Source organism: Boleophthalmus pectinirostris, unplaced genomic scaffold (genome assembly GCF_026225935.1).
Source record: "Boleophthalmus pectinirostris isolate CB_2022bp ecotype Guang Dong unplaced genomic scaffold, ASM2622593v1 HiC_scaffold_18, whole genome shotgun sequence".
Lineage (NCBI taxonomy): Eukaryota > Metazoa > Chordata > Actinopteri > Gobiiformes > Gobiidae > Boleophthalmus > Boleophthalmus pectinirostris.
In genome coordinates, this window is record NW_026571133.1 from 3,150,743 (window position 1) to 3,176,234 (window position 25,492).

A 25,492-nucleotide genomic window follows, 5' to 3' on the forward strand; every position below is an offset into this window, starting at 1 on the left:
GATTTTAAGTAGCCTGATTCATCAGCCGGTTTCACTTTGTGGAAACCGTTTGACCTCGAAGCATTAGGATTCGTACGCTCGACGGTAGGCAGGTACTTTTTTTATTTAACCAGTGGCTGCTATTTGGTCGTGATGTATGTAATGTGCCAAATCCTGTAGGAAGAAGGACAATAACGTCTTTCCCCTTGATAAAATTCACCAAACATTCTCCTTGTTCCGTCTTTAAAACCTCGATCTCGGGAATCATTGTCAACACTGAATATATGGCTCTTCGCTGATTGGCCGGGCCCAAACTCGCACTTCCAGGGTTTTTGCAAACCGTCTAGTGTCAAACTCAAAGTCACAGAGGCCAGAATTTTAAACTGGAACTAAGTCGTGGGCCAAACTAAATATTTATTGAAAATTTTCAACAACATCTGCATGTTTTCTCTTCTTTCGAGAGTAGCTCAATTAGTAGAGTATTCGCCCACTGATCTGAAGGTTGGCGGTTTGAATCCAGCTCTCGACATAAACATCACAGGTTGAGCGGTCAGATCCACTGACCCACAGGTTGGCTGGTGTGATTCCAGCTCCCACAGATGAATGCTGATGTTGTGTCCTTGGGCAAAACACTTAACCCACCTTGCCCACAGTGTCTGCGTACACTGGTGTGTGAATGGGTGAGTGAATGGGTGAGTGGTTCCTTGTTGTAAAGTGCTTTAAGTGCCTTGAAGGTGGAAAAGCACTATAGAAAAATGTGACCATTTACTATATGTAATGTTAAACCTTTTGTAATATTTTCTAATAAATGTTTAATAATAGTTTTGCTTAAACATTGAATCCAGAACAAGCATGATATAAATAATAACAACATTTTAAATAAATAATGTCTCTATAGTCTATCTGTAGCTGACGGGCAGTTCTAATACATATTTGATATGATCTCGCCGGCTGAATTTGGCCCCAGGGCCTGACTCTGACATGTATTCCGATCCCTGACCTAGTCGCTGGAGAGAAATGAAATTGAGCGGAGGCATTTTAAGTGAAACAACAAACAAAATGAGAACAAAACAGAAATATTTACTGATTTTGACTCATTTCCTATTTTGACAACAATGCAGCGCTCTTAAAACAGGAGCTTAAAAGAGGTACTTGAAGTTTATGGGGAAGCTAGTTGAGGTTTCTTCCAATCAAAACAATTGTTGTAATTTACTACTGTGGTTTTTTTAATGAGGTAAAAACATAACAGGTAACAGATTTCATGGTAACAGCACCCGGGTCAAACGCAGAAAACTGGGAAGTTCGGGTTACGTCCAACTGTCGCTAATGCAACCCATTTAAATTTCAGCCTTCACGGCGTATGAGTCTGTAAACAGGATATGTGCTTTACCCGTGAGACAAAAACAACTTGTTAAAAATGCAGAGGGCACCCAAGGGTGTTAGGGCGGTTTGGCTTTGGGTTCAGAGGGCTCTTGGGTGTCAGATCCCGCGTCTCTGGGTTGGGTTTCCGCAGGTAAAGAGATGGACAATGCCTCACACGCGCGCCGAAGATTGTGTTTCAAAAGACTCAACAATGGTGGTTTATGTTGACACAAAGCCACACGAGCAGCCGCTGTTGTGAAACCGTAACCGCCGAAGATTTCACGGATAAAACGCGAGGTTTGTGAAGACGGGTTTGACGCAAGTGGCTCAAAAACAAAACAAAATCAAGTACTTACTGGCGGTTTTCAGATTCTAGAATGTGTAATGTTTAACTTCAAGATTTGGAGTAAGAGACAAGAGTTTTTTTCCTCCTGATTACGTTGTACTTTGCCTCGAAATATCAAAAAGGTAAAATTCCCAAATATGGAACCTGATCATTTCTATTACTGACTAGACCCAAGACCATGATGTAACTAACAGATGCCTTCTGGCCTTCGTAGTCTCACCACAATCTGTGTATCATTCGTTCATTCGTTTTTCAATATAAAACCAAAAATAAGAAAACAAAAAAACAACTATTTTTTGATTTTGTGTTTAAATTTCCGTTTCTGTGACTTAAACTGCGATGATGGACTGAACCGGGATTGAACCAGGACCAGACCAGAACTGAGACCAGGACTGAGGACGAGACCAGACCAGGACCAGACAGTGATTGAGACTAAGACTGAGACCGGGACTGAGACCTGGACCAGAGCGGGACCAGAGCGGGACTGAGACCGGGACTGAGACCGGGACTGAGACCAGGACTGAGACCGGGACTGAGACCGGGACTGAGACCGGACTGAGACCGGGACTGAGACCGGGACTGAGACCGGGACTGAGACCGGGACTGAGACCGGGACTGAGGTTGGGACCAGACCAGGACCAGACTGTGATTGAGAACGGGACTGAGACCGGGACCAGACTGGGACCAAGATCAAGACCAGACCAGGACCAGACCAGGAATGAGACTAGGACCAGACTTAGACCAGGACTGAAAACGGTTTAGTCCAGTTTTAGTCCAGTTTTAGTCCTGATTCAATCTTGGTTCAGTCCGTATGCTGGGAAAAAGTCAGGCAAATCACAAAATTTTAACACAAAATCAAAAGCTGAAAAGGCGTGTCGTTATCCGTTTTTTCATTTTGGTTTTGGAGTCAATGAAGAAAATAGCTGTTTTTTTTTTCATTTTCTTATTTTTGGTTTTATATTGAACAACAAATGAACAAATGATATACAGATACATCACACTTGCTTTATAAACCTCCTCCTGTGGAAGCAGAGTCAAGGGGCCTAAACACTCAACGATCACACTATGTTCACTTTTTGAAATCATACTATGTTTACTTTTCAAGTCTCCCCGGGCCGTATTATTGATGGTAAATAAACTTCTCCTGCTCAAGACATACAGTTGGTCTCCAGCCTTTTACTTCCACCCTTTTCTTGGACAAACTGAAAACTTCTACAACACTATTACAACAAAAAATCTGCAGCTGAACAATATTGATTTTAGCTGTCTCCAACACATCTGTATTAAATAATATTGGCCTATAAAATGTTATGATGTCATCTGAAACGCTGATACTGAGCTACAGGGCTGGGACCAGACTCAACTTTCACGAGATGAGACCATAGAAATCTAATAAAATCTGGAAGGTGAACCCAAGATGTCGTATTGTTTTCAGTGGCCTCTGCTCATTGTCGCATGAGCATAAAAAATAATTTCCTCTTCTGCATTTACTTCCCAGTGTTTCCCTTTCCCAGTGCTTTGTAGTTAGGGCGGTCACCTTGACAATAATTGCCCAAGTCCCTTTGAACCACGTCACACCCTGGTCCTCACTTTCGCCTTTCACCGGCACGGCGTGGAGCGTTTGGACCAATCAGAGCGAGAGCTGCTACAGCAGAGATAACGTAGGCTCAGAGTGGAGCTAGGCCAAGTCTTACAAAGCTAATTTTAAGAGCTTTGGGGATTTGAAAATGTTAAAAAGTTAATGCTGTGAAAATAGAGAAGAATCCTTAAAAAAACTTGAAATTTATACTTGGTACTATTAGGCTATGTTCAGACAGCAGGGCTTAACGCTCAATTCCGATTTTTGGGGGAAATCCAATGTTTCTGCGAGGTCGTTCACATTTCCAATTAAATGTGACTTGTATGTGACTCCAGTGTGAACATTAAATGGCCCAAAAGTGTCCCACATGTGCACTGGAGACACGACGACGTCAAGCTGCAGCGAGCGTCTCTGTGTTTACGGAAGTTGTCCAAACATGGACGCGAGCATTGAGTTCCTCTCGTACCGGAGCCAGAACATGAACAACTTACTTGTTTTAAGGAGGAGATTGGGAAGGAGAAGGACGAGGTTTCTGGTCGTGGTGTTTTGTGGGGCAGCGGCAGCGGCGTCGTCCGTTGAAAGGAACGTGTGGATGTGGAGACGGAGCCAAGAGTGGTGAGTGGTGATGTGCTTCACTTCAGTGACATGGAGTTCATTAACAATTTTCGCCTACTTCAGCGCAGAATAGTGACATTTGTGGCTTGTTGATAATGTGTAGGTCGGATAAATGTGCTTTGGCCGTTCACACTGAAGTCACATGTCAAAAGATCAGATATGTATCGGTTTTAGGAGCACATATCCAAGTGTCCTGGGTCACATTTGAAAAAATCTGATCTGTGTCGTTCAGACTGTCATTAAAAGATCAGATACAGGTCACATAGAGGCCAAAAAATCAGATTTGGGTCACTTCAGGCTGCAGTCTGAACGCAGCCTTATTCAAAAATGGCTAATGGGTAATGTTGTAGTTTCTAGATATCACAAAATGCCATTTCCAAAAACAAATGGAAGACTCCACCCATCCAGCACATGGACTTTATACAGCTCTCCCATCAGGCAGAAGATTGCGCCACCTACAGGCCAGGACCACGAGACTACGGAACAGTTTTTATCCTGATGCCGTGAGACAGATCAATTCTGTCAGAAAGCCCAGACACTAATGCACCGTACAAAACAGCACTGACTTGGAACGCACTTTAGGAAACGGAGGCGGGTGGGGGCTGTTTTTTTTTGTTTTTTTTAAAGACTGTATTTGACACACAATATTTTAACTATTTATTCTTATCTATGCTGCTGTTGACCTGGACCTGAGTACAGTATTTTGTTTCTGTATTTTTTTATACTGAAATGACAAATAAATTCTGATTCGGAATTGCACAGTTCTGTAAATGTTGGGGATTTACAGTATCAACAAAACAATTTCTCTTTCAATTTCAGTACAGCCACAAGGCACCAGTCCCATGATAATTTGGAAAATATTACACACGTCTCATCTGATAAAACCACACACTTACGTGCAGCAGGCAAAGTAGGTCAAGGTGTTGCCCAAGGACACAATGACAATCTGCAATTTTACCCACATTTTAACCACTGACTTTCAGGGCTCATATTTTCAGATTTTCTGACATTCTAATGTTGTTTCCTTATCACAAACAGACCTGGAGTTGTGTTTTGTTTCCTTCACACATGCAGACTGAGCTCTTCTCTCAAACAGAAAACACACCGTTCCACCTTGTGATGTCATGTCATACAGGAAGTGCTCCACACACTTTCACTAGAATAATTTGGATGACATAAAACCTGAAAACGGAATTGTCAATCTCTACTGAACTATTACATTACGTTACATTGCATGAATAATAATGAATACTGTAAGAGCAGGATTTTAGTACGTTTCTAACTGCTTTTAGTAACATTTCCATTTCAAACCAAAAATAATTTCGTGTTACTGGAAGGTTAAAGGTGCGTTGTGTAACTTTTCTGGTGGATGGCTTTGTCTGAGGTGTTCCACAGTACGACATTAAACAAATATATCTTGAATTTATTCAATTACAGGTGTTTTATTTCTCAAAAGTACCGCAAAAAGGTCTACTTCTCCATAGATTTGACCTGTATATATGGAAATAGTTAACGTAATTTCTGGACTATTGAGCGCACCTGAATTTAAGCCGCATCAACAACAAAATTTTAACTAAATTTTAAAATTGTACATATATAGGCCGCTCCTGAATATAATTGCTATCAGCCTTTAGTGGTAATTAATTATATGCGTAAATGTCGATCATTCACACCTCTACTCACAGCTCACAGTAACAAATATACGGCCAATATAGTCACTTTACAATAGACCAACTGAAGAGGAAACAGAAAACAGTTTATGTGTGGGGGCTACAGCAGCTAAACTCTAACCAATGAGCTTCAAAACCGACACAATTCCAACACTCAGCGCTCACACAGGCTCCTCTCAGATCACAAGTCTGCACTAATAAATGTCCTTTTAATCCAGACTCAAACTGATCGTCCGTAAAAAAAATACAATCTCAGTGTCGCACATGGATCTATGTCTGCGGGTGTAAACAAAAACACGTGAGTGTCGTGACTCTGGAGGTGTGTTCAGGGACAGTACGGACACAGACACAGACAAATGACTCCACAGATAAATACTAATGCAGAGCCACATATTAGGACATTTATCTGTCTGTAAATTGGATTAAATTTACATAATGTAGAGAGTCTAAGCTTTATAACGTGGTATAACATGCCCACGGGAAATATCGGCCCATATCGGCAAGATTTAGGCTGATATGTTTCCAAGTGCCCATATTGGCTGATAATATTGGCCAAGCGATATATCGGTTGGGCCCTACTGACAACATCACTAACTAGCGCTGCACCTTCAAGTTAACCCTAGATCCATGAGTTAAAGACAGCTGAGTTTTCTGCACTCAGGCTTTGTGCATCCATCTTTGTGTTACTGAACCATAGACCGTAATTATGAATGAACAATGTGCCAAACAAAGAATCCGTCCGTATATTCGTCGCATCGTTTTATAAGACGCAGGGTTCAAAGTGTGAGAAAAAAGTAGCAACTTATAGTCCAGAAATTACGGTAAGTTAAATCTTATACTGTTGATCATTTCAGGAAAAAAACGAAAAGTTACAAAGTGCAACTTTAAAGCTCATTTATGTAAGATGGCACTTGGCAAGAGCGTTCTCCTCCATGCTGATTTGATTACGATAATTCATTTTACATTACCATAAAAGCCCTGATGGATTTTTACTTTTATAAGCACACGGATGCAGCTCTTTGAACAGCTTTATGCACCACTTCATATGCACATTTTAGGAAAAGCTTCCAGGAAACGCGTCCGTCTTACAAATATTCCGTTTTATTTTTAGACCTCGCCAAATCACGCTACTATTCAATATCAGGGAGAGACGGGGAGTGTGGCGCGAATAAGGCAGCGCGAATCAGGCAGGGGCTCGTGACAATGTGACGCTAATTAGTGAGCGGTGAATCATCGCGAGTACACACAAGGAGAGAGGGAGAGAGACGAGGAGGAGGGAGAGAGAAGGAGAGAGACGAGGAGGAGGGAGAGAGACGAGGAGGAGGGAGAGAGAAGGAGAGACGAGGAGAGGAGAGGAGGAGAGGAGAGAGAAGAGAGAGAGAGGAGGAGGAGAGAGGAGAGAGAGAGGAGGAGGGAGAGAGAAGGAGAGAGACGAGGAGGAGGGAGAGAGAGGGAGAGAGACGAGGAGGAGGGAGAGAGAAGGAGAGAGACGAGGAGGAGGGAGAGAAGAGGAGAGGAGAGAAGGAGAGAGAAGGAGAGGAGAGGAGAAGAGAGAGAAGAGAAGAGGGAAGAGGAGACAGGAGGAAGAGAGGAGGAGGAGGGAGAGAGGAGGAAACTGAGGAAAAGGAGGGAGAGAAGGAGGAGGGAAAAGGAGGGGGAGAGAGGCAGAGGCGGAAGAGGGAGAAGAGAAGAGGGAAGAGGAGAAAGAGGAGAAGGAGGTGGAAGAGGAGGAGGTGGAGAAGGGAACGGAGGGGGGAGAGGGAGGAGGAAGAGGGAGAGACAGAGGAGGAAGAGGAGAGAGGAGAGGGAGAGAGAGGAGAGAGAGAGAGAGAGAGAGAAGAGGGAAGAGGAGAGAGGAGGAAGAGAGGAGGAGGAGGGAGAGGAGTTGGAGGAGGAGGAGGGAACCGAGGGAGGAGAGAGAGGAAGAACAGGGAGAGGAGGAGGAGGAGAAGGAGGGGGAGGGAGAGAAGGTGGGAGAAAAGAAAGAGGAGGAAAAGGAGGGAGAGGAGGAAGGAGGGGCAGGAGACAAGGAGGGAGAGGAGGAAGAAGGAGGGAGGAGATGAAGGAAGAGGGAGAGGAGGAGGTGGAAGAGGTGAGAGAGAGGAGAGGAGGAAGAGAAGGAGGGAGAAGAGAAAGAGGAGAAATAGGGAGATGAGGGAGGAGGGGAGGGAAAGAAGGAGGGAGAGGAATAGGAGTGAGAGGAGGAAGGAGGGAGGAGGAGGAAGAGAGGGAGGCAGAGGAGAAGAGAGGAGGGAGAGGAGAGAGAGAAGGGAAGAGGAGGAGGAGGAAGAGAGGAGGAGGATGGAGATGAGGAGAAGCGAGAGAAGGAGGTGAAAGGAAAGGACGGGGGTGAGAAAGAAGGAGGCAGAGGTGGAAGAGGGAGAGAGCAGGAGGAGAAGAAGGGAGACGAGAAGAAGGAAGGAGAGGAGTAGGAGGAAGAGGAGGAATTCAAACAGTGTGAAAAGTAGTTCTAGCAACATGCTGTTTTTATCATGAGATTCTGCTGACACATGTTTTTGCAGCCAAACTGAAGAAGGTGGAAAAATGCAAATGGAATTCTTGTCAGGAGTTTTGCATTTAGTCTGGAAATGATTTTTAATCATATAAAGCTTGATATTATTATTTTACAACTCACTTCTATTACAGTGTTAAGTATCAGACACTATATGTACATTAATCTTATCAGTGTTATCAGCATTTCCTGCACCGACCTCAAAAGTATGTGGACAAACAACACGCACTAACATTAGTTTATGAAAATGAAGTTGTGTAACAGTGACTCATATTTACAACAATGCAAATACAAAATGTCAGAAGTAGACGCAGCTCCCGTTCAGTCCTTTAAAGCTGAACACGGCGTACACATTTCCTCCTGTTTCATTTTTGAACACGTTTGGGTCGCCTCTGGTCTCAAATATACTGTGACCCTGTTGTATTATTGATATGTTTGTGGACATGGCGTCGTCTTTCTTTGTATTTGAGTAAAATTGTTTTGCTCCAGTACAGATATACAGCTCGGGGAAAAAAAATAAGAGACCTTGCTTCCTTCTGTTCTGACAGTGTTCCCCAACTCTGAGGACTGTTTTTTTCCAGCAGGACAAAGCTCAACGCCGCACATCTCGGTCAATCGAGGTGTGGATGAAGGACGACCAGATCAAGACCCTCTCATGTCCAGCCCAATCTCCAGACATGAACCCCACTGAAAACCTCTGGAACGTGATCAAGAGGAAGATGGACGGTCATCAGGGTTATTCCACCAAATATTGATTTCTGAACTCTTCCTAAGTTAAAGGGCCCATCTCATGCAAAATCAACTTTTCAGAGCTTTCTACCTTCTAAGAGTGATGTGTGGGCCTTGTATTTGTAGCCGAAGTGGTTTTTAGATTGATTCGGCATTTTTTTAACAGATTGCAGCGTATTTCTGCCACCCTCCCATGTGACAGTGTACTAAATCTGCTACAACAATGACGTGGCCAGATACACCTATGACGCGTTTGACGTCATAGGTGTCCGCCCCGCATCGTCTGACAATTCCCACATGAACACCTAAACAAAAGCATCAGCATAAGCTCATTGTTCTACACTGCAGTGAACACGATATAATAAGTTTATCTACTAGTGTTTATTAATACTTTACCAATCAGTAATGTTCAGTTGATGTCGACGCGGTGCTTGAGCTTCGTGCACCTCAAAGTCCTCGTCCGATTCTGGGTCCAACACATGCGGCTGAACGCGCTGTATCTCCATGATGAATAAATATTTATTCCTCCCGCTATCAGGGTGCACGCCTGTGTCCCCCTCCCTCCCTGAGATGGTGGAGGAAGGGCGGCTCACTCAGAGCCTACGTCACGTTTGGAGGGCGGAGCCTGTGCTTTCTCAGGACGAGCAGGGGGAGGAGCAATAGTCGGACTTTCATAGTTCCTGGTCTGTGACTGTCTCCAAGAAATCAGTAAGATTTCAGAACTACTAATGGATGTTCCAAAACCCAAATTGTGTGCAGATGATACAATGTGAAAAGAGTTATTTTGCATGAGATGGGCCCTTTAAAACATTAGTATTGTGTTGTTTTAAAATGAATATGATCTTCTTTTCTTCGCATTATTGAGGTCTGAAAACATTGCATCTTTTTTGTTATTTTGACCATTTGTCATTTTCTGCAAATAAACACTCTAAATAACAATATTTTTATTTGGAATTTGGGAGAAATGTTGTCAGTAGTATAAAGAATGAAACAAATGTTACTCAAACACAACCTGTAAGTAGTAAAATCAGAGAAACTGATCATTTTGCAGTGGTTTCTTATTTTTTTTTCCAAAGCTGTATTGTATAAACAGCTCTTGAAGTCAAAAAAAGATTGCTATGTGCCGTCTGCATCTAATTAGAAAGTGTGTTATAGTCTATAGTTGTTTTGAGTTGTTAAAAGAGCTCATAAACTAAACATGCTGAATAATTACAATGCTCGAAATGTATAAGATAAATGAGGAATCACTTTGGAAATGAGCTACTTCTGTTTTTTGTGTTGTCAAAGAAGTAAAAATCAGGTACGGGGGCAGGTCTGGAGGTATAAGGAACAGCGTGACTGGTTTAACAGGTATCCAGACTTGAAACACCGCCCCTGAAGGTAAAGTGTTTGTGATCGGAAACACCGCGCTGCAGGGCTGTCTGTAAGCAGGACAGTTTGGAGTGATGTCACCAAGTACAGGAAATAGCTGTGGCCACTGGAGGTAGGACAGGACACCTATTTCTATCATTTTTTCACCACCAACATTGCATTTATAGCTAGTTTGGACTAAAATTGCCAAAAAAGTACAGTAGATAATGCTATTCAAACACCATATGCTCAAGTTTAGCAGCAAAAAAGTGATTTAGTGTTTAGTTGTTGAGACATGGCCTCTCTTACAATTTTTATGCAGATGATTGCCAGATTTACTTGCCTATTGGGAAAACGGATCAATGCTCGACGTCAAAGCTTGGTTGGCTCAAAACTTTTTAAAACTGGATGAATCAAAGACTGAGGTGATACTGTTTGGGGCCAGCAGTCCCCTCATTGATGTGGGACACCTCAAAAATTATGTTCGCCCCACAGCCACCAACCTTGGCATCACCTTAGACAGTGATTTTAAATTTCACAAGCATATTAATGGTGCTTTAAAATCAAGTTTTTATCATTTTCGGCAAACCTTTTTTATCTTTTTAACTTTTTGAACAAGCCGTGTACGCTTTTATTTCATCACACCTGGACGACTGTAACGTACTTTATTCCGGTGTCTCATAAAACGCAATTTACCGACTACAGTTAGACCACGTTTACACTGAAAGGAATCCACGTATCACCGTATCACTGTATTGGAAACAATCTGCGCCCACACATGTCGTTTCTGTGTCCGCAATCCTTCCCTATCCACACGGCTTTGCGCATATTTGTTTACGTTTTACAGAAACAAAACTTAAAACCACATGGCTCATTTGCATAAACTGAGCTAAAAAAAACAGCTCCCTCCTTGTGCGCTGATATAGTTCAGCTTCTGTCGGACTAAAGGGCACGACTCAGTGGAATATGAGTGTTCTTTCTGTGACAGAGGGGTGTTCTGCTGATGGTGAGTCTGTTCTGTGTTTCTGTCATGTTGGAGATGGTTCATGTGAAACTTTTCAGAGATTATACGTCTGCAGGTCGTACACACAGACAGTATATATGAATGGACATATATTCTAGCCTCTTAGTGTTTTGGCGGTGAATTATTTTCGCAGCACATAGACCTACATCGGCGTATCAAGGTTTTCAGGTGTCCACACAGTGCAGGATCAGATCTGTACTCAAATGAATTCGTGGGAGCTGGCGGCACCAGATCGTTGAATCTCTGAAGCCTTTTTCAGTCAGATTAGTGTGGACGAACACTGCATCCACAACGAAAACGACTCGAATACGAACGATAGTGTGGACGGGGTCTTAGTCCAAAACTCTGCAGCGCGACTTTTAACAGGAACCAAAAAAAAGAAAGCACATAACCCCAATTCTTGCGTCTTTGCACTGGCTCCCTGTTAATTTTAGAATAGATTTTAAGATTTTATTGTTTGTTTTTAAAGCTTTGAATGGACTCGCCCCACAGTACGTCTCATTCAAATTTCCATCCCAGCGTGTTCTCGGGTCCGAGGTCCAGCTCGAGCTCGTGGTGAGTAAAACAAGACTTAAAACCCGAAGTGGACCGGGCCTTCTCTGTGACCGGCCCAAAACTCTGGAACGCTCTGCCCCCCACATCAAAACATCCCCCACAGTGGAGAGTGTATTTTATTGGCTTTATTTATTCATTGCTATTGTATGATGTTGGTCTTATTTTATTTTGCTGTTTTATTATTTTACGACTAGTATGATTAAATCTGAGTGTTTATTTTATCATTTTATTACTGTTTTTATTATTATGTATTTGTGCAGCACTTCGGAAACTGTTTGTTTGTGAAATGTGCCATAGAAATAAAGTGATTTGGATTGGATTAGTTCAACTTTAAAACCACACTACGTTCAAATACTGCTTTCTAACTCAACATTGTGACATCTGTACTGCGTTTGGTACTCACCCCATTATGAGAGTGGCACTCTGCGGCGGTGAGGTGATTGGTTGACCCTGAGGTGGCGGTCTCCCGTGGACTCATGGGAGGCGCAGTCTGCTCCTCTTTACTCTCCGCGGACTCGGTTACATTGGCAGTTCTGTGTCTCAGCACGAAGGCCATGCCCTCGGTCCGTCTCGTCGCCTCTCCTCCGTCCAGCTTCGGCGGCTGGACTCTGCTCTGGTGAAGGCCGGAGGCTCGAGTCCACAGCGGGGCAGATCTGACCGGACTGAGGGCAAATAAGGGTAAAGTTATAAAGCGATCGGCGTTATCAGATTAGACATATCATGTAAAGCGTTATCGTCTCATGTGGGTAATCTGATTTGGTTCAGATTGCGTGCAGGTCTGTGTAAATGGTCACCTTTACTTCAAAGCACTTTACTAGGGATGTAATAATGACCAAAATATCGTGATATCGTATCGTCAAAAGTCTCATAATAATAAACCATCACAATATATCGAATTACAAGTTCCTTTGCTTAAATGAATGATTTTATAGCAGCAACAGCTTATAAACATCGGAAACTACATATCCCATGATTCATTTCAGCGCAGACAACATGAAGAAATATGTTTTTTACTTGACTTCTTGGGATTATGACGGAAATTATTCACACCAAAATCTTGTCAAGGTATTTTAAAAGCAAAAAAGTGTCCCATCTACAATTATATCAGCCTCTTAAAAATATCGCAATCAATGTTGTACCGTGACATGCATATCATGATAATATCGTATTGAGAGATTGGATTTCGTTACATCCCTACATTTTCTTTTTCTTATTTTATTTATTTGTAAAGGGACAGTACATATTAATGAACATTAAAAAAGTAAATATGTAAAGTTTATAGCCAACGTGGTCTAATTTCCATCTTCAGTCCCTCGGCAGGTCGATGTAAAATCATCTATAGGACGAGGAAAAGTACAGCAACAATCACACAAAAGTACACAACACCAGCACACTCACTATACACACAATTAGTTTCAAACTAGGGATGGGCATGATTAATCGATTAATCGATAATTGATCATTAAGAATTTCATCGATTACGTTCATTTTAATCGACAAACCGAATGTAGGTTGCTGTGTGTAGTGTGACCAAACAGGGTCTGTACATGTGTCTCTCTGCATCAGAAGGAGCGAGACACAAACAGAAACAGTCGGTCAGTCTGCGAACAAAGCACAAATGCGTATTTAACGATGACTTGTAAAAGAAATTCCACACTTTCCGTTGCGTTCGGGACAAGTGTGAGTCCATGTGCACAGTGTATAAAGCAGCACATATGTTTCAGTGTCCAGTGGGAAAAAGTTTTTCCAGGTGAGAGTCGCTCAATGTCGATGACGAGTCCCCACCTCCCTCCCCCCGTACGGTGTCCTGGTTTTGACAAACACAAATCTGGTCACACTAACCTGTATTCACCTGAGTCATGTCTTTTAATCCAACAGAAATTGAACCGCATCAGCGACACAAGAGCTGTAGTTTTATCTTCGCTGAGTTTATACAAATTAGCGATGTGGTTTTAAGTTTCGTTTCTGTGAGAGTTGAGCAAAACTGAATTAAACACATTATAATGTCAAACGGGCTGATGTGGCTCTAGAGTCGTTACGGTTTATATGTCGTAAAATTGAATTTATTTATGCAGATTAGTAGTGCAGATAGTAATAATAATGATGATCATTTTAATATAAAAACGTTAATGATTAATCGATAATCGATCGTTAATTCTTCCGACGATCGATTAAGAAAATTTCATCGAATGCCCATCCCTACTTCAAACAGTTCATTCGAAGTTCAAAGTCAAAAGTTTAAGAATTAAACCAAGAGTTAAACCAACAACCCCTGAAAATAAAAGAAAATATAAATTGGTTATACATGGTGCCATATTTGACCATTGAATAACCACAACAACCATCGCACATCAGTTACTCGAGAAGGGTACGTTGGAGGAGACAGAGCAGCCCAAGAACATAGAGAAAAACTGTCTAGACACCAAGGAACCACTCACCACCACAAAGGGCAGATACGAAGGGCTAGGCAGGTGAAGTGTCTTACCCAAGGTCATAACGACAGCATTCATCTGTGGGAACTGGAATCGCAACCTGTATGTGGGTGTATTCGATCGCTTAACCAATGAAGTTTGTGTTAAAAACGAGATTTGAACCATCGATCTTCTGATTAAATTTGTTCCGATACCAATTCCAGTATTGGTAAAAGCTCCGATATTTCCGCACATTTTTCAGGTATCAGTGATTACTCAGAGCAAATCACTGATCCTGTACCGCTGTATTCTTCTAAATGAAGGCCTGTAGACGCGAACAGCTGCTGTTGCCATCTGCGGCTAATGTTAACGCTCAGAGCAGGGTAAACAGACTGTGGAGGATAAGCAGACTAGAGCCCTGTAAAACACTGCAGCATGGGACAAATTTTGAAAGCTCACTGCAGGTGCGGGCGGGAGCGGGACTGCAAACTAAATCTGAGCGTAAAGTAAAATATACAAATGATTAATGTAAGCATATAGTACATCATTTGTGCTGGATATTTTATTTGGCTTTAATAAAAACATTTTAAGCAGCCTAAATTTGCGGACGTGGTCTAATCTCGTGCACGTTTTAGACAATTCCTTTCCGCTTCTCCGCGTTTGATAGAGCTTAAGAAAGCGAACGTCATTTGCGGGCAGGAGTGGGACAAAATATCACAGATGTCAGCGGGAGCAGGAATCAAAATTACAGTTCTTTGCAGAAGCGGGAGGGACTAAACATTCTGTCCTACGCAGACCTCTACTACAGACACTTAAAACACGCTAATTATTGACAAAAAAGATATTCGTGTTACATCTTTGATACCTTCATTTAGTCTTTAGTTTGGACGATCAACTTCCAAAAATACTTAAATCAGCAAGTCAAGACAATTATACATTTAACTAATATGGGCCCAGTCAAGCAGAAGTAAACAACAAGGCCAAAAATTCAAGTTAATTCATCTGATATAAAAATGTATTGAACAGATACATATGTACTCTAGTTTATGAAACTGTTTACCTTTTTTCTGTACCATTTTTGGTTCTAAAGTTACATACGTTTTAAACAGACCATGTATGAAACATGGAACAAAAATTATTTCCCAAATTTCAAAGACCTGCAAATCATGTAAATAAATGGATGTATTTCATCATATCTTGTGTTATTCCATCTTTGAACTGTTGATGAAGGTACATGATTTTTTTTTTTTTTATGTATTTAAAATGATAATTGATGATTGCTTGGAAGGACTGACATATTTTATAGAAATAGTTTCCTTTCATTTTGAAGTAATATTAAAGTATTCAGAAGAAAAAAGATGACAAATTATGTAAAATCATGCACCTTCTACTTGTTTGCACAATTTTCCCTCTGTTACTTTTCCCTCCGTTACCATGACCTTTCTTAATAAAAAATCTCATTACTCAAAAAGTAAGAGGTTTTTCAACCTAATCTTGTACCATATGGTAGAAAACTATATGAAGCAAATATTCAAACCAGTTTGTTAAGGATATGTAAGTGAGAACCAAGAGTTATCACTGTTTGGATTTATTGCCCAAAAAGTGCTGCATATTTCATTCCCTCCGTTACCGACATGAGTTTTTAAATTTTTTGTCAACAACTTGAAAGAATATCACAGGTTTAACTTTACCCTGTTGGAGTGTAACTCTTTCCTACATTCTGATACTTTACTTATTTCAATAGTCCCTCTAGTTTCTGAATAAGACCTATTTGAATGTAAAAAATCTGCCCCTGTTTCCCTCCGTTACCACTTGACCGGACCCATCTTTACTTCTTAGAATCCAATTTATTCTTGCAGACTTTCTTTAAAAATTGCCTTTTAGAAGAGTTATTTTTCTCTCATGAACTGTAATAAAACTTCCCACTATCTGGTATCGGTATTGGAATGATATCGGTATCGGCGAGTACAAAAAAGGGCATTAATCGGTATCAAATCGGATCCCAAAAAATGGTATCCGAACGACTCCGAACAAGCTACTGTCGCCCTCAAAGTTAACAGTCACTTTTATTAAAATCGTAAAACATCAAACTGATTAATTAAAGTAAAAACTCCACAATTATTTTTATATGTAGATCACTTCAGTTTGTAATATTTATGACGTCTCAAAATTAGAATTAGCGTTGGCACTGAGGCACAAACATCTCTCTTTCCAAACACAGAAATGTCCTCTGCTGTATTCAACACCCGCAGCTCCCCGTTCACTGCCTTATCTTTAAATATTTATTCATTTTAGCGTGACTCTGCAAGAACCACATACAGATCAAATTAGACATGAAACAGTGACGCTAACAGTGAGGCTGACAGGCGCTATTGTGTAAAGAGACAATCATGCAAAAAAGAGAAAACTAATGTGGCACTAAAGAGAAAATGCTGAAAATTGCACGAGTTACTTTGAAGTTCACTGTACTTTGTCTCCCAAATGCAACACTTATGGGTTATCTCAATATCCTGGCTTTTTATTTTTACTTTATTTACTTATTTACGCTGCTATTTGAAGTACAGCCTTTCCCGTCTCTACCGCAGCAGCAGAAGCATCGGCCTCTTCACCATCTGCTTCTACAAGGAAAAAGCTCGACACTAGTCTATATATTTTCCCTAACAAATCTCATACTCTCCCTTAATTTGCATTGCTGACATTTGTTTTCTGTCGCGATCCAAGCTCCAAAGTTTTCAATTAAAGGGCCCATCTCACGCAAAATCAACTTTTCAGAGCTTTCTACCTTCTAAGAGTGATGTGTGGGCCTTGTATTTGTCGCCGAAGTGGTTTTTAGATAGATTGATTGGTGGGGAGTCTCACGATTAGGGATTTAACAATATTCAAATCTCTTACGATATTTACACAATATTTTCACGATATACATCTCATGGTACAATATTTATTGCGATAACTGTTAACATATATAAAATTTCTTCTTAAAATGCCTTAATCCAAAGAACTAAAACTTAAAAGTGCTTAGAACTGTTCTTTCTTTCTTCTTCTTTCAAAGGCAGCTTATTATTTTGCTTTAAAAAAAAAAAGAAAAGAAAGATCGAGAGAGAAAAATGCTGAATAAATGCATTGTGCAACTAAAAGATAATCACTTGAATAATTGTGATTTCAATATTGACCAAAATTAATCGTGATAATGATTTTTTTTTTTTTCTAATCGAGCAGCTCTATTACCATGTGAATTTTAAATGTGGTTAATGCTTTTTTTGTTTGTTTGTGTTTTGTTGTTGTTTTTTTTAAGGTTATTTTGGAAAACTCAAATCAAATAAAAAAGAATAAATAAAAAAAAAAAAAACTGTTATTTCTTCTTGTAGTCTGCACTGAAACGGAGCAAAGGATCATGGTCTATGTAGTTCCATCTGTCTTTTCTAATTATTGCTGCACCATAACTTTTAATTTAAGCAAAGAGACTTGTAATTTGATATATTGTGATGGTCCACGATATTATTGTGAGAACTTTGATACGATATCACGATATTTCAGTTATTGTTACATCAATATTTTTTAGATGTCACTCATTCATTTGATAGTACCTATTTCTCTTTTCGTTTGTTTAATTAGCTTTAGTAAAATGTTAAAAAAAATAAATAAATAAATATATCCCACCTGGATTCTTCAAGGTGGAGCTATGGGGCCACTCAGGAAGTTTCTAGAAGAAGTCTGGAGAGAGAAGAAGAGAGAAAAATACATTTTTATAAACCACAAAAATGCATTTGTTATGACTGAAGACCGCATGGCTTTTTGTGGGAATTGAACTATCAGCCTTTTAGATCGGCAATTCCCTACCGACTGAGCCATTAGGTTAATTTAGGTCAGGTTTAAGGACACCGTATTGTCACTGGCGATGGTTGTTGTGCTTGTGAGAAATGTTAATGTTTTCGAATAAAAAAATAAAAAGTTGCATCATATTTGTTTAATGTCCTGAATCTGAAAGTTTCTCTTGGTAAAAAGTCTTAAATCACAGGACCACAGGACCGCTGAGAGCCAATTAGTGCTGCCGTCTCTGCCATGGGACGCCGCTCAGAGTTACAAGTAAATGTACTGCAAACTCTACTCTCAACTCGTCATAAAGGCAAGAAAAATACAGTACCAGTATCACAGATATTTTTTTAACGCCGCGTCTTCACGAGTGATTTTGTGTTTGAATTTTTAAACTGCTGCTGCTGCTATCGCCAATACTACTACTACTACTACTACCTACTACTACTACTACTACTACTACTACTACCAATACTACTACTACTACCAATACTACTACTACTACTACTACTACCAATACTACTACTACTACCAAACTACTACTACTACTACTACTACCAATACTACTACTACTACTACCAATACTACTACTATACTACTACCACCAATACTACTACCACCTACTACTACTACTACTACTACTACTACCAATACTACTACTACTACTACCAATACTACTATTACTACTTCTACTACTACCACCAATACTACTACTACTACTACTACTACTACTACTACCAATACTACTACTACTACTACCAATACTACTATTACTACTACCAATACTACTACTACTACTACTACTACTACTACTACTACTACTACTACTACTACTACTACTACTACTACTACTACTACTACTACTACTACTACTACCACCAATACTACTACTACTACTACTACTACTACTACTACTACTACCACCAATACTACTACCACCACTACCACCACTACTACTACTACCAATACTACCAATACTACTACTACCCATACTACCACTACTACTACCACCAGTACTACCACTACTACCAATACTACCAATACTACTACTACCAGTACTACCAATACTACCACTACCAATACTACCAATACTACCAATACTACTACTACCAATACAACTACTACTACAACTACTACTATTGCCAATACTACCAATACTACCACTACTACTACTACCAATACTACCAATACTACTACTACTAATACTACCAATACTACTACTACCAATACTACCATTACTACTACCAATACTACCAATACAACTACTACTACTAGTATTACCAATACTACCACCACTACCACCCTACTACTACTACTAATACTACTACTACTGCCAATGCTACTACTAATACTAATACTACACAGGACCACAGGACCGCTGAGATCCAAATAGTGTGAGTTAGAAGTAAATGTACTGCAACGTCTACTCTCAACTCGTCATACAGAGAAGAAAAATACAGTACCAGTATCAATGCCGATATTTTTTCACGCTGTGTCTTCAGGGGTGTTTTTGTGTTTTGACTTTTTAAACTGAAAGTGTATTTGTGAGGCCGTGTACACGACAGTCGACAGTCCAGTCTGAAGTAGTTTCCCGCTGAGGCCTTGAGCACACGAGAGCCCAGTGTGTCCATGTGTTTCTCATGTTCCATATCTGCAGAGCTAATGGAGCGTAAATGATGAGATCTGCAGCTGCCGTCTCCCATTACCACAACTCTGTGCCCTGCATCACACTACTACTACTACTACTACTACTATTACTACTACTATTACTACTACTGTTACAACTGCTGCTGCTATTGCTACTGCTACTACTACTACTATTACTACTACTATTACTACTACTATTACTACTACTGTTACAACTGCTGCTGCTATTGCTACTGCTACTACTACTACTATTACTACTACTATTACTACTACTATTACTACTACTGTTACAACTGCTGCTGCTATTGCTACTGCTACTGCTACTACTACTACTGCTGCTACTACTACTGCTGCTACTACTGCTACTATAACTGCTACTACTACTGCTACTACTACTGTTACTACTACTGTTACTACTACTGTTACAAATGCTGCTACTATGAGAACTACAAATGTTGCTACTGCTGTTACTACTACTGCTGCTGCTACTACTACTTGATGCTGCTGCTGGAACTACAACTGCTGCTGCTACTACTACTACTGCTGCTGCTGCTACTGCTGCTGCTGCTGCTACTACTACTACTACTACTACTACTACTACTACTACTACTACAACAACAACAATTACAACTACAACAACTACTACTACAACAACTACTACAACAACAACTACAACAACTACTACAACAACTACAACAACAACTACTACTACAACAACAACTACTACTACAACTACTACAACAACAACTACAACTACAACTACTACAACAACTACACCTACTACTACAACAACTACAACAACTACTACTACAACAACTACTACAACAACAACAACTACAACTACAACTACTACAACAACTACAACTACTACAACAACTACAACAACTACAACTACTACTACTACGAGTAGTACAACTGCTACTACTGAAACCCATTAATATGATGACTTTTTTTAATTTTACAGACGACATTTGGAGGAGATTTCACCATTTTTAATTATTAACAATTATTCATCATTCAGTGAAAGGCTTCATTACATTGGGAGATCTTATTCTTAAATCACTGGTCTGAATCGTGAGAAAAAATGTATTAGTAATTCTACAACTATTACTACAACGACTGCGTTTGCGGCTGACACAGTTGTTCCTGCTGCTGCTGCTGCTGCTGCTGTTGCCATATTAAGAAGTTGATTTGGTCTTGTGTTGTTGCTATCCTCCACTCTTCCTCCTCCCTCGCTCCCTTTGCAAAACAGTGAATCTCCAGAGGTCCAAACATCCCCAGCGTTTCTCTAAACTCCAAGTAGATCATTCAAACTACCCACTGCACCAGCGCTCGCACTCAAAGAGACACAACATGAAGAAGAATTACAGTGAGTCTAGCTACGTAAACAAAGGGGTTTCTTTAAAGACACTAACGCCTTAAGAGAAGATGCAGCTCTTAAAAACATTAAAGGGCCCATATTACTCTATTTTATGATCTATGTTTTGTTTCATTCACACATATTTAAACACACAAACCCTGCAGATTTATCCCGAGTTCTTCTCTCAAACTGAAAACACTCATTGTGATGTTGTAGTAAAGGAAGTACTCCACTGTGTTTTTAAACTCCATACACCTTCACCTGAATCATTTGGATTATTTCAGCCCTGGGAAGCGTGAATAATACAACAAAAAAACAACTCCAGGTATGTTTTTGGTGAGATAACAACATTATAACATGACTTAAAGCTCACAGGAGTCAATTTTTGCGCAATATAGGACCTTTAAATAATATTTATTTTAAAACGCTGGTACAGTTCCTGATTATTCCATCACATATTTCAATAAAACATTCTTTACTCAATATTGTAAAAGCTCTCCATCCCCTTCCAAGTAGCTCGCCAAGGGATTTCTGTATCATATATATTGTGCTGAATAACTAAAATTTGATTTGATTAAAGGCCTGTTAAATGTATCATTCTGATTCCTATCTTTGTACACTAATAAAAATCTTTCTGTCTTAAAATTTTTCTAAATGAGTAGCTCTCCGGCATTTTCTTTTTCTAAGGGTAGCTCACCAGAGGAAAGAGTTTGGAGACCCCTGTACTAGATGATCTGCAAGAATCCCTAAATTCAAGGTCGTTATCCTTACAAACCATTGCCTAAATTGACATTATGATTAAGGATTATCTGAATATAGCAAACTAAAAACCATAACAATGTAAAGTACAATATAAAAAGTGACAAGATTGCTGTGTATATGTTACATTTACACAAAATACCAAGTCGTTCTCCATCAAAACATTCCTTAAAATACCTTAAAAGAAAGTGAATATGCAGCAATATATAATAAAAGTAAATTACATGAGAAATAATGATCATATAACTAACTACTAATGAAAAAAGTAAGAGGAGTCAAAATCCTATAGGGGGGGTCACTTTACTATAGTGGTATGTTCACCCCGGGGTCAATGTACTATGGGGGTCAAAATACAATCTCACACAGGAAGTTGTAGACCGTGAAAAACTGTGAGGCCATGATGTCAACCTCAAGCACCTGTCTGGGTCCCTTTTGTGGAACAGCACAACAGTAAACAAAGCGTTGAGATGGATGAAGATGAAGACAGACATTCTGTGTTGGCAACGATTCCTGAGATCAAGGATTTAAAGCCGGAACAAAGAGAATGTTTGGTGAATTTTATCAAGGGGAAAGACGTTATTGTCCTTCTTCCTACGGGATTTGGTGCATTACATACGTCACAACCAAATAGCAATGATTGGTTAAATTAAAAAAAAGTATTCGCCCACTGTCGAGCGAATGAATCTTAATGCTGCGAGGTCAGACGGTTTCCACAAAGTGAAACCGTCTGATGAATCAGGCTAGAGGAAACTGCTACGAGCAATAAATTCTGAAACATGTTTGTCACTCATGGTTCAAAATGTGTTACTTATAGACCCTAGTTGACAAGCTAGATTAAAACTAAAATATTTTAACGATCAAAATTCCAGGTGTAACTAAGCTCGTCACGAAAAATATATGATAAACAGAACAATAATTTCTGGAGGTCAGTATTTAGCGTGGGTAGTTTTTGGTTACTTTTTTCCACAGTATGACTAGATTTGAGCTGTAGAAGGCTGAATTATGAACTAAAATTACACAAACAAATGATTTAAGTGTTGAAATCTGTTATGTATTTACACAGCTTAACAATATTGTACATTTAGAATATTTTTGGTGGATAATTCTGCTTTATGGTTTGGTGTAAATACTATAGTTTATCTTCATGGCATTGTTTAGTAATACGTATATTTGCTCTGTTTCTGAGTGGTTTCTTAAAGGTTGCGTGTGAAAGGCAGTTGGCAGCATGAAATGGTATGGTTGGTAAACTGTCACACTTTTATAACGGCTTTTATAGGAAATCACAAACATCATGCACAGCTGGAGGAAGTGGTCATATCGAGAATGCCACAACGAAAACTAACTCGATAAACAAATGCAAAACAACATTCAACACAAGATAGGCTACTAGAAGTGTGCTGAAACATTAAAACATAAATATATCTCGATACTAAATTCGGTAAAACGGTATCGTGGGCTGCTGCATCGTGGGCCTGTAACGATAAGAGATTTTGCTTATTTTGCGATTAACTGATGATTGCGATAAACAATAATATTGACATTTTGAGATAATTTTAAACTAATATAATGACAATGGAATAAAAATGCAAACAGACCCTTTCAAAGATCAATAAAATTTACTTTCTAAAGAACATTTAACACAGGAACTGCAAGACAAACAAAAACAACAGGCCTAAATAAAACTTGTTAACATAAGAACAGCCTAATCTAATGTAGTGCAAGGACTTGTTAACAAAAAATGCACTTGAATAAACCGTTGTTGAACCAAGCACAAGCAAAACAATAAATAAAATGGATTATTTATTAAGTCTCTGTAACAAAATTGCCCTTAAAAGTTATTTTAGTCATTGACATTGGAATATTGTGGCCTCGCTCTCTGTGGGTGTGAATCATTTAATGTTTGCAGATGACTTGGTTGTTTTCAGTCCGAGCACCGCTGGTCTCCAGCAGCTACTCAACATCTGTTCATCTCACAGTGTGGAGCATGATATAAAGTATAATACAAACAAGAGCATGGTCATGATCAGTAGGACCAAAGAAGATAATCACATGAGATATCCGGACTATTGCCTGTCAAATGTTATGTTGTCTGTTACAACAAAAATTTAATATCTCGGGGCAGATCATCACCGCGGACATGACAGATGATGATGACGTGTACAGACAGTGTAGGACGTTCTATGCTCAGGCAGATCCTCTTATGCGTAAGTTTGGTTCTTGTACAAATGATGTAAAGTTGTTATTGCTTAAATCATACTGTAGACTGTTGTACACAGCTCACCTCTGGATTAGTTACAAAAAAGTCAGTTTGCAAAGACTGCAGGTGCCTACAGTGACGCTTTACGGAGCTTTTGAGGACGAGTGCGACTGAAATGTTTGTTACTGCTCGAGTGAACAATAAGAATTTTAATGTACAGTTTTATCTGCAGACTGAACAAATCAGACAATGAAATAATAATGTCACTCACAAATATGAGAGTCAGTGCAGTAAGAGATCAGTCCAATATGCTGAGACACTGGTGTGGTCGTCTTTTAAAAAAATAAATGTTTATTGTTTTGTATTGTCACTGTCCTTGTCTGTTTTTAAAATGGACCATGAGTCCAGAATAAAGATGATGATGATGATGATGATGTAGTTGCTGCTGTTGCCTCATCATTTTGGTCTTGAAGTGTTCGTATTAACCCACGACACAGGATACTATTTTACTATTTTGTCTCGTCAGAAAATCTGAGTCGGGCTCAGATTTTTGCTTAGTCCATTTTTTTTTTTATACAGGGATTTCTGCGCATGTCTCCTGCAGAAAGAGTCGCTGTCCTGTCTGGTATCGAGTCTTGAGGGATTTCAGTGGATTTCGGGCTCTTGAATTGAAAATGTAATTTTCCAGGCCTGGAAAAGTCATGGAATTTTGTAAATTCAATGAAAGTTTTGGAAAAGTCATGGAATTTTAGTATCTCTTTCACGCAACTCCAGCGTTCTGTTAAGTTCGCATTAGACTATTATGATTATTTCCAAACGTCTGCGCCTTTTGTTTAAAAGAGACGACAATAAATGCACTGACAGGATTTTGAATGTTAAAAAAAACTATAAAACCAAACCATACGGTGAATGCAAAGAGTTAACATTTCACACTTAGCCCTAAAAGTATGATTATTTCTTCACATGTAGGAGTCGTAAAGTCATGGAAAATTCACTTTAGGTCATGAAAAAGTCATGGAAAATGTTTTTAAAGTTTGTCAGTGGAAAAAGAGCAGAAACCCTGAGCACAATTTTATTAATTAAATGCATATTACCATTGTACATGTATCATTTTGATGCTGACTTTGTACACTAATAAATGGATAATGGTTTGTTTTGTACTGTACATCATCTAAGTCTCGCCGTGGCTCTTACATATGCTCAATTTCTTTTCCCGCTAAAATGTGCAGCACTCTGGCGTTTTCGTTTTGTAAAGGTACATATCCACAGAAACAAGCTGTGTTGGGGAGTAACAGATTACATGTACCGGAGTTAAGTAATCAGAGTACAATTTATGAGTAACTATATTCGGTTTTAGTTACTGTTTCAGTGAGTGGTAATTGGATTACAGTTACTTTGAAGAAATAAATGGATTACACAGAGGTATTTTCCTGTTTTCACATTTTGGCCTAAACCAGGACTAAAACCAGAACTAAAACCAGGACTAAACCAGGATTAACCAGGTCTAAACCAGGTCTAAACCAGGACTAAACCAGGACTAAACCAGGTCTAAACCAGGACTAAACCAGGTCTAAACCAGGACTAAAC

General features: G+C 39.6%; 1 protein-coding gene across 3 annotated transcripts in view; it reads right to left on the reverse strand.

The window, feature by feature from the left end:
* The window catches only part of LOC110160002 (adiponectin receptor protein 2-like), an 83,953-nt gene that overhangs the window by 30,531 nt on the left and 27,930 nt on the right, over positions 1–25,492 (reverse strand). For 2 of the 3 annotated variants that reach the window (XM_055154174.1, XM_055154175.1), the window contains 2 exons: positions 17,790–17,843; positions 12,125–12,383 (listed from right to left, as the gene is read on the reverse strand). In XM_055154174.1, coding sequence (XP_055010149.1) covers positions 12,125–12,277 — 153 coding nt within the window. In that variant the 5' untranslated portion in view covers positions 12,278–12,383; positions 17,790–17,843. The remainder of the gene's footprint in view (positions 1–12,124; positions 12,384–17,789; positions 17,844–25,492) is intronic. The other variant, XM_020924607.2, reaches the window with a different exon arrangement.